This window comes from Mugil cephalus, chromosome 2, assembly GCF_022458985.1.
Source record: "Mugil cephalus isolate CIBA_MC_2020 chromosome 2, CIBA_Mcephalus_1.1, whole genome shotgun sequence".
Classification (NCBI taxonomy): Eukaryota; Metazoa; Chordata; class Actinopteri; order Mugiliformes; family Mugilidae; genus Mugil; species Mugil cephalus.
Window position 1 is genome coordinate 7,325,157 of NC_061771.1, and position 10,097 is coordinate 7,335,253.

The 10,097-nt window shown below is 41.9% G+C and overlaps 1 protein-coding gene across 1 annotated transcript; it reads left to right on the forward strand.

Moving 5' to 3' along the window:
* Positions 1-2,650: 2,650 nt before the first annotated feature.
* LOC125004776 (keratin, type I cytoskeletal 19-like) lies at positions 2,651-6,333 on the forward strand. Its single transcript, XM_047579672.1, has 9 exons — positions 2,651-2,872; positions 3,373-3,498; positions 4,355-4,437; positions 4,610-4,766; positions 4,899-5,060; positions 5,161-5,286; positions 5,600-5,832; positions 5,931-6,031; positions 6,133-6,333. Exons 1-9 carry the CDS (start codon positions 2,675-2,677, stop codon positions 6,237-6,239), a joined length of 1,293 nt encoding a protein of 430 aa, XP_047435628.1. The 5' UTR covers positions 2,651-2,674; the 3' UTR covers positions 6,240-6,333.
* The last annotated feature ends 3,764 nt before the right edge of the window (positions 6,334-10,097 follow it).

The following is a 10,097-nucleotide window of genomic DNA, read 5'->3' on the forward strand; positions in this document are numbered from 1 at the left end:
ATATTGAACCGCCAGCGAGGAGCTCTAAGGGGTGTACCTAGGAGCGTGAAGCGTGAGGCGACAATGCTATGATCTGATAAAGAACAAGGCTTGATAACAACATCATGTATTCAGAAAGGGAAGTAGCTGAAGTTAATATGTAATCTATTCTGGAAAAACTCTGATGTCTTGCCGAATAAAAAGTGTATTGCTTAGATGTAGGGTTGACAGTACGGTAAAGGTCTGTTAAGCTAAGTACTGACAGAAAGTTCTGAAAGTCTTTTGATGCCTGAAGCTGTGTGGCTGTGGAGCGCTGAGCTGATTTGTCCAATGTTACATTTACACTACAGTTCATGTCTGCACCTAGAATAAGCGAGAAGTCCTGAAGTTGCAATAAGACTTCTGTTAAGCTGGGAAAGAACTCTGGTTCATACTGGGGTAGAGCGTAAACTGAAATAAAAGCAAATTTGCGTCCAGATATAATAGTCTTAATGTAAGAGATCCTACCATCCTCACTGCCAAATTGTCCAAGTATAGTTATTGAGAGGTTACGCCGCAATACTACTAGTGAACCCCTAGTTTTGGTGTCAAGTGATGCTGAGGCAGCCACATAATAGTGTTTGTTTGAAAATCGGTGGACGTCTATAGTTCTTAAGTGGGACTCCTGTATAAAGCCAACATCCACATGTTGTCTGCGTAAGAGGTCTAAGCAAGCTGTACGCTTAATTTGACCATTCAGCCCGTTTACATTCCAGCTAATTACATGCATACTACTCATAACGACTTATAGAGGCTAGTATGCTGTACGTGGTACATGATTATTTTTTTTTTTTTTTAATCCCGGCTACAATATCCTGCTATAGGCTACCTGCAGCGTTTGTGTGGCCATGTGTTTATGTTTGGATTTTATTGTGTTCTGCTGACAATGTTGCCGTGATTGTAGAGCGTTTTTTTTGTTTGTTTTTTTCTCGAGCAGTATAGAAGCATCAAGACTGGTGGTGTGTATGGTGTTGTCGTGGGCTGCTACGGTCGACAGTAGTCTTCTTGCTTCAGTTACCTCGCCTGAAAGCCTCCGTAGTTTCTCTTGTGTGAAACCCTACAGTATGTATTCAGCTCAGGAATGTAGATTTCATTGTTGCAAAGCATTCATTTCTTTTGTATTTGTATGCCTGACGTCATCGACTAGTCGACGTTGATTCGACTTTCATCACAAAGTCGACTTTAAAATCCAAAGTTGTTCACCCCCTAGTTCCTAAACTGGATTTTGTATCATTCATCTATTTAGGATTGACTGAGTTTAGGAGCGACAGCAGGAGACAACAAACATCCGAGTGAAAAATAAGGCTAAATTGACACTTATTGATGCCAAAAATGTGAACAACATCCACATAAAGAAAGGTGGGGAAGGTCTGAAATGTCTGTCGAGGTTCAGTCACTAGGTGATGGTATATATAAACGATAAAGCTGAAACAATCGAGGTTCTTGAAGATGTTTTCATTATTCAAGTGACTTCTTCAGTTGTAAAAGACTGGTGGAGATGTTCTTTTTATTAGGAGCCTCTGTTGACAGTGCCCACCTGAGACTCACACAATGACCAGAAAATCACGTGTAATTGAAGGAATTTGTACTGATCCTGTCTCCTGTCCCCAGTCAATGATAGTCTACTGACAATTAACGACCAGAGGCTCCAGTCTCAGTGTGTGAACGGGACTGACACTATTTCTGTTCCTAAAAGGTTTTAGAAATCCAACACATCCATTTTCCCTTGAGTCAGCTGTGTATACTGAATGAGCTTTAAAATATGAATAATTGCTGAGTACTGAAAGATATAAATAGTACATATTAATGAATGACTGTTTTTCTTTTCACAAAGTCGACTTTAAAAAATCCGAAGTCATTCAACCCCTAGTTCCCAAACTGGATTTTGTATCATTGGTCTATTCCCCGTTGTGTTCTTGTTATGCACCATGACATAGAGATGTGGGGAATCTGGAGGCCAATCGACCTTCACAAAGACCATGTTGTTATGTTTCTCAAATCCTTCCTGAACGATTTTTACTTTCCTTAAAGGTGTTTCTGTCATTAGTTTTTCCTCACTTGTTTTACTGTGTGTCTGTGTTTTTTTTAATCATGTTTGCTTAGTAGTTTTGTTATGATTCTGTTCTTTTTAACAAGGTCTCACTTTGTATCACCAATATGTTACACACAAAAAATAAACCCACCTATTAAAAGGTTTGCAGTCTACATTTTCTCTCAAACCTGAAAGTCTCATTAGTAAAACTATTAAGTGAGAGACAATGTTCTGATATCACTTGGTCTATCAGTCTTGCTGAACTGGATACTCCACCTGTCTGCCACGGATCATTTCTAATGAGCCTGTAGACGCCTAATGATTTAAAAAAAAATATGATTTGCATACCAGACATAGTTGTTTGGAAGACCTGACCAGTCCTGCCCTATAAATACCCACTAGTCTCAGTCAGAATCACAGCGCACCAGTCTGCACATCCTCGACTCACCATGGCCCAGTCTCCCAGCCAGCAGAGCACCAGCTACAGCTCCCAGGGCATGTCCACCGCCCGTGGGAGCTCCGCTGCCTGCGGCACTTCCACCGCCCGTGGCAACTCCACCTCCTGCGGCTCCTCCACCGCCCGCAGTGTCTCCTGGCAGCAGCGCCTGCAGCCTGGGCGGACGGATGAATGGACGCTCCTCCGCTGGCTGGGTGCCCAGCATGTACGGAGGAGCAGGAGGTTTCGGGACCCGCATAGCCCAGTCCTCCAACTCCTCCTCATCCTCTGCATCACTGAACATGGGCGGAGGGGCCGGCGTGGTCGTGGATGGGAAGTTGACCATGCAGAACCTCAACGACCGCCTGTCCACCTACGTGGACAAAGTAAGTTATCATATCACCTCCTGTAGGATTTTATAAACAACACACACATGGCATTGCCTCATTAATTTGTCACATTATAATTGATGTCTCATAATTAATCTGCTCTCATGAAGCTATGTGTGAATGATTTGGTTTAGAGAATGTAAAGTTAGACACTGCATGGTTGGTTATTATTGAGGGGAAAATAGTATTCAAGAAATATTTTAAAAGCCCTCGACTGACATTTAAAATACGATATAATACATCAAGGATCTGACTTGAAAAGTTTTTACCTTTTGCAACATGGACAAAAAACAACAAAGAGGATGTCAGTTGTTGATTTTAGATAGAAATTAAAGGAAAGAATGATTTTTTGATATATATATATATTTAAGAGCTGACAGAGATTTGCTTATCTGACCCAGTATTTCCATCATTGTCATAAAGCACAAGCGGCTAAAGCAGGTGATAATAAAAAAGAAGAACAAGAAGAAATTGATGTTGTCTGGTTGTGTGTGCAGGTGCGCTCTCTGGAAGCAGCCAACAGGAATTTGGAGCAGCAGATCAGAGACTTTTATGAGAAGAGAGCTAACGATGTCCCTGACTACAGTTGCTACTACGCCACCATCAGTGACCTGAGAGCTCAGGTACCTTTCACATCAATACATGTTGAACCGACAATGAAGGAACACAACAATTTGGACTAACAGTTCTGTCCACTCCTCCTGCTGGTCATTGGAGAATAGAAATACTTCACACTGCTCAAAACAAAACTAAACTGTGGACCTAGATTACTGTGATTGAAAAGACATGGTTAGAACTCAGTCATTCAGTTCAACTTTGGTCCAGTTTGGTCTGGAGTCAAGTAGCAACAACAGAAAGACACACCATTATACTGAGTAAATGATACTTTACCAAATGAAACCAAATGTGGTCTGATTAGACAGGAGTGACAGCAAACATCTGACTGTCACCCTTGAAAAAAAAAATGCTAAACTGACACCTATGTGAACACATCCACATAAAGGAAGCTGGGGAAAGTCTGAAATGTCTGTCGAGGTCACGACTAGTTGATGGTATATACAAACACCAACGCTGAAACGATTGAGGTTCTTGAAAATGTTTCCATTATTCTAGTGACTTCCTCAGTTCTACAAGGTGGAGATGTTCTTTTTATCAGGAGCCTCTGCTGACAGTGCCCACCTGAGACTCACATGATGACCAGAAACTCACGTGTAATTGAAGGAATTTGTACTGATCCTGTCTCCTGTCCCCAGTCAATGATAGTCTACTGACAAATAACGACCAGAGGCTCCAGTCTCAGTGTGTGAACGGGACTGACGCATTCTGTCCCCAAAAGGTTTTAAAAGTTGTACAAATACATTTTCCCTAGAGTCAGCTGTGTATACTGAATAAGTTTTAAAATATGAATAATTGCTGAGTACTGAAAGATATAGATAGTACATATTAATTAATGATTGTGTTTTCTTTTCCCCTTCTTAGATTGAAAAGCAATGGTCAGAGAATCAGAACATCATGTTGCAGATCGACAACAGTCGGCTGGCTGCAGAAGACTTCAAAACAAAGTACAGCAAATTTACCTTTCTGTGTTGGTCATGCTGCAATTTTTGTAGAGTTGGAATAACACATTTATGAATACTGAAAAAAGATAATCTTTTAAATATCACACCTTTAATAGAGATAAAAATGACTCTAAGTGCATGTTAATGAAGTCTAACCCCTGACGGTCCTGTGCAGATATGAATTTGAGCACCACCTGCACAAGGTAGTGGAGGCTGATGTGCTTCGTCTCCGCGGGGTCCGGGACAGCATGACTCTTACCATCAGCGACCTGGAGATGCAGATAGAGGGTCTGAAGGACGAGCTAGCATGCATGAAGCAGACCCACAAGGAGGTGAGAACATCGTCTGTTTTTGAAACACAGAGGAACCGCGAGCTGTTGATTTAACTGCAAATGGCGCCACCTGTTGGCGACAGCAGTAATGGACACTGAAAATGTTGAGCGAGTCCTTCTTGAATGTTGCAGGAGACAACTCAGATGAGGCAGCAGAGCAAGGGTTCTGTGAATGTAGAGGTGGACATTGGCTGCTCTATTGATCTGTCAAAGCTCCTGGAGGAAGTGAGGGAGCAGTATGAAAATGTGGTGAAGAAGAACAAGCATGAAGTTGAAAAATGGTTCCAGTCTAAAGTAAGGTGTCTCCAGAATAAGTCTTTGAAAAAGAAAATGTGAATGAAGTCATTCAAAGGTTGTTCATTATGTGTATGTATGTGCCTGTGCCTGTGAAAAGGTGGAAACCCTCCAGAAGACTATTGTTACCTGTGAAACAGAAGCGAAGGCAAGTGCCAAAGAGGTGGCAGAGCTGAAGAGGACGTACCAGAGTTTGGAGATCAACCGGAACAGCGCCTATGCAGAGGTAGAGATAACAGGAAGCACACCTTGGTTGTGTTGGATAAGTTGGTCATAATTTTGATTGAAGAGTAGTGTGATATTTCTGTCTGTCTCAAAGCAACACTAATGACCAATGGAACACAATATTTCAGCAATATATTGCATTTATTCCTGATGCTGTTTGAAGGGACAGAATTCACTGTCCCATTCGAAAAATGTACTCGGAAAAACTGTGGGTCTTTTGAAGAAATCTGTGTTGTCCAAATTCATCACAACATGGACGAGGTGATTCTTTCCTCTCATCACTCTCACCAACATCTTTCCTGTCTGTCCTGCAGCTCGAGCTCCTGGAGCAGAACTTGAAAGAAGTGAAGACCTGTTACGGCGCTCAGCTCTGCGAAAGCCAGAGGCGCGTCACCATGATGGAGACGGAGCTGCAGCAGCTGAAAGCCTCCATCGAGCAGCAGCAGATCTGTTACAAGCAGCTGCTGGACATCAAGATGAGGCTGGAGATGGAGATCGCTGAGTACAGGAGGCTGCTGCAGGGAGATCAGTGTGTGCAACAGCTGACGTGAGACATGAAATATATATTTTGATCCTTTATTACTGGAAATGGGAGTTGTTTCACAAAGCTAACTGTGTTTTAAATAATTGTTGCTCCCTCCATAGTACCCAGTGCACCCAGGCCCCCCAGGCAACCCAGGTCACCCAGTGCACCCCGGTCGCCCAACCGACCCAGGTCCCCAAGAAGGTGGAACAAAAAGGGGAAGGTAAGGAATAGTGATCACTCAGCGAACTACCTTTCTCATCTTGTAACAATTTCGCTGAATGCGCTGACGTCACATGATGGATTATTTTTTGTTCTCTGCAGAACATAAACCCCACATCGAGAGGCGGGTGAAGACCATTGTGCAGCAGGTCGTCGATGGACAGGTGGTGTCCTCCGACGTTGACACCCAAGTGGAGACCATTCAGTAATGCTGCTGCTAAACCCTATACACTGACTTAAATGGCGTAAATGATGTTCAGTGTATCTCTGTCACATGGGTTTAATTAAGGCTTTAACCGTAATTTACTTTAAGCTTGCAAAAGCAGTTCAGCTTCTTCAGTGAGTTACGTTGGTATTTTCATTCTTGATTGGCGATGTAGGGAAAAGTTTCAGTGAGTGATGATATTTACCTGGTGGATGCTTCTTCTGATAAGTCACAATATGATTTAAAGTCATACAGATGATGCGCTGTCTTAATTATAACTCTGAGAGGTGGATGGTATGAAGGCAGACTGTGTTTTTGAACAATTTCATCATAAAGTCAACTGAAACACTTTTGTTATAACACTTTAAAATTAGTATGTGAAGCTCCTCAGACATCCAGGTCATAGTATAACAATAACAACACCAACTGCATGCGCTTAAAGTCACCATCTCCTCCTGACTGTCCTGACAATAAAAATACTGCAGTGCTTGATAAAAACTGTGTTTTTTCTTTTTTTTCCAAAAACGTTGAAATATGATTTTAAGCAATTATGCTACTCTGCAAACCATGTTAAGAAAAGTATTCAAGTGCAGAATTTAGAAATTTAGAAATTCAATTGATGACCACCAGGTGTCACCTTTGGTTTCTCTCCTGGTTCAACTTCAGTGGTTTTAAGAACACACTTTGCATAAACCTGTATACTTTTTGATGTTGGGTGGGGGTGCTGGCAGGTTTAGGCCTAATTTGATCATTAAAACTACTGACAGGAGAAAATAACATTGACCATCACAGGCACTTCAGTGTTCTGCTGGGAAACATTTGGACCTGGCATTCATTCATGTAGATGTTACTTAGACATGTAGCACCCACCTAGACCAGACCAGACACCTCGACCCATAGCAACGACACACTTGGTGGCATCAGACATCCCCAGCAGGATGCAGCCTGACACAGACACACACACAAACAGTTTAGGAACAACTCAGAAAACACAAAGAACAGCATAAGGTGTTGACCTGTCCTCCAAATTCACTAGATCTTAAACTGATCAAGTGTCTGAACTAAATTACTAAATTAATCCTATTGAGATGCTGAGGCATGACCTTAAAAAGGAGGTTCATGCTGGTAAACCCTCCAATGTAGCTGAATTACAACAATTCTAGAGAGATGAGTGGGCCAAAAATCCTCCACAGCGCTGGAAAGACTAATGCAAGTTAAGGCAAACACTTGATTGCAGTTGTTGCTCCTACAGGTATCCCAACCAGTTATTAGTGTCAGGGGGCAAACACTTTTTTGACACAGGGCCATGTAGGTTTGGATTTTGTTTTCCATTAATAAAAACAACCTTCATTTAAAAAACGCATTTTTTTTTTTTTTATTTATTTGTTTGGTGATCTGAAACATTTTGCATAAAAAGAAGACATCGTTCATGAGGCCAACACTTTTTCATACCACTGTAAATAATACAACACAGATAACAATGCTGCAATTGTTGTTCCTAATAGGACTAGTCGACTAGTCGACTAGATGCTTTACGCATCAAGGCGACAGGTGAGGAGCCCAGTGGATCACTGCAGCAAACTAGCAGTGGCTAATCTAGTGTGTGTAAATACTCCACTAGAGATGAAGTCCATTACACCGTGACATACAGAATATGTAAGAAATACAACAAAAGTACTACTGCAATGCGCACTCACCTAAAAAGCTATCCGCTAGCGATAGCAGAGGAACGGTCCACACATTAGGGCCAAATCATCTTGACTGCAGTCAAGAGAAGTAGACTGCACATCAGCAACTTGCTGGTAAATGTTATCATCTAAAGTTATTAGACGTTTAGCTGCTACTTTTTTATTGAAGAATGTACAGTGTATATATATATTCACGTTATATACAGAGTTTTTACCTTTTTTCCCCCCCACACTAAATAATGATAGAACCCCCCTCCCCATCCTGCATGGCGATTTACCATGAACCTCCCACCACGGATCCCCCCCCAAAAAAAAAATAAATATAATATATATCAAGGTCGATCGTGCTGCAACCTTTCCAACTAACTTGTATGCTGCCTCCCAGGCCTGCAGAGTCTTATGATAGGCCCATGCATACGGGCAACAGACCACTCAATCAGAACAATGTCGAGAAACGAATTGGCCCACTGCTGCCAAGCCAAGGAATGTGGCGGTTGCCACCTAAGAGCTAGCATCTTCTTGGCTGCTGTGAGACCGGCCCATACAATACGTCTATACTGCGGGGACAGATTTAAAGAAGAGTCGTCATTAAGCAGAAGTAGGGCTGGGGAGACTGGGATGCTGATCTTGAGAATGTCACTTAAACTGAGAGATACTTCTTTCCAGAATCTAGCAACACCAGGGCACTCCCAATAAACATGCAAGAATGACCCCTGGGCATTAAGTGGGCAAAGATCACAATCTGGAGATGTGGTAATCTTCATAGAATAACGCCTTCTGGGGGTGAGGTACATCCTATGAACATATTTATAGTGTATTAATTGATGGTTGGGGTTTTTGGATGTACCACTGAGATTTTTCCACACTGTGTTCCAGCAAATCTCTCTATCATTTAACTCATTTAAATCTCTATTCCAAACACCCTCTACTGGTAAGGGTTTGTAAGTTCCAAAAATGAATTTGTACAGTTTAGAAACCATCCCCCGTGTAGGTCCAAATGAGGCAAGTTACTTACGTAGAGGGTGAGTGGGTAGAGCTGTACCCCATGGGACACCATATGCCCGCATAGCTGATCTTAACTGCATATAGAAGAAAAAAGATGAACCTGGAAGATCAAACTCAGCTTGTGGATCGTTAAACGCTCGTAAACCATGGACGCTATACAGGTCTTTTAGTACATTCACACCCTTATTCTTCCAATGCGGAAATGAAAAGGCTATATTACCAGTAAGTAAGTTAAAAATCGGTGTATGATTCATTACAGTACGATAAGATGTGAGTAGAAATGAAATAACAGGACCTAAACGTAATTTTGCTTTTTTCAATGGTATGTTAGCATATACCAGGTCTTGCAACCTGTGAGGCAGTGCAATATTCTCTTCAATTGATCTCCAAGAAACAGAGGAACTAGGGTTGAACCATGTAGACAGAGGGCGTAGCACATAAGACCAGAAATAGATTTTAAAATCTGGCAGAGCTAAACCCCCCAGTGTCTTATCTCGTTGGAGAGTTGTAAGTTTTAGGTGCGGTCTCTTTCCTTTCCATATGAATTTAGAAACTAATGACTGGAGTCTATCCCAATATCCCAAAGGGGGAGCAAGAGGGATCATAGAAGAGTAAAAATTAACAGTCGGAAGTACATCCATCTTAACTATTGCTATTCTGCCTTGAAATGAATTTGGAAGATACGACCAGTGCTCAAAGTCCTTCTCTATCTGATTGTATATACCCTGAAAATTTTTTATTGCAATGGACGACGTGGAGGGAAAAATTTCAACCCCAAGATATCTAAAGCTTTTAACTACTGGTATATGAGGTGGCAGGTGAACTTGAAGTGCAGCTGAGTTTAAATGCATCAACGCTGACTTTGTCCAGTTAATTTTGTATCCAGAGAGTGAGCTGAATGTATCAAAAGAGGAAAGCAAATGTGGGATTGAGGAACCAGCACTGCCTACATAAAGAAGGATGTCATCAGCGTACAAAGATATACGATGCTCTGTATTACAAAAAGTGATGGGATATACTGATGGATGTTGTCTTATTTTCTGCGCCAGTGTTCAAGGGAAAGAGCAAAAAGTAGGAGTGAAAGGGGCAGCCCTGGCGAGTGCCCCTTGATATTGGGAACAGGGCAGAGCATATGTGGCCTGTGCAGACCATTGCTGAGGGATTTGCAT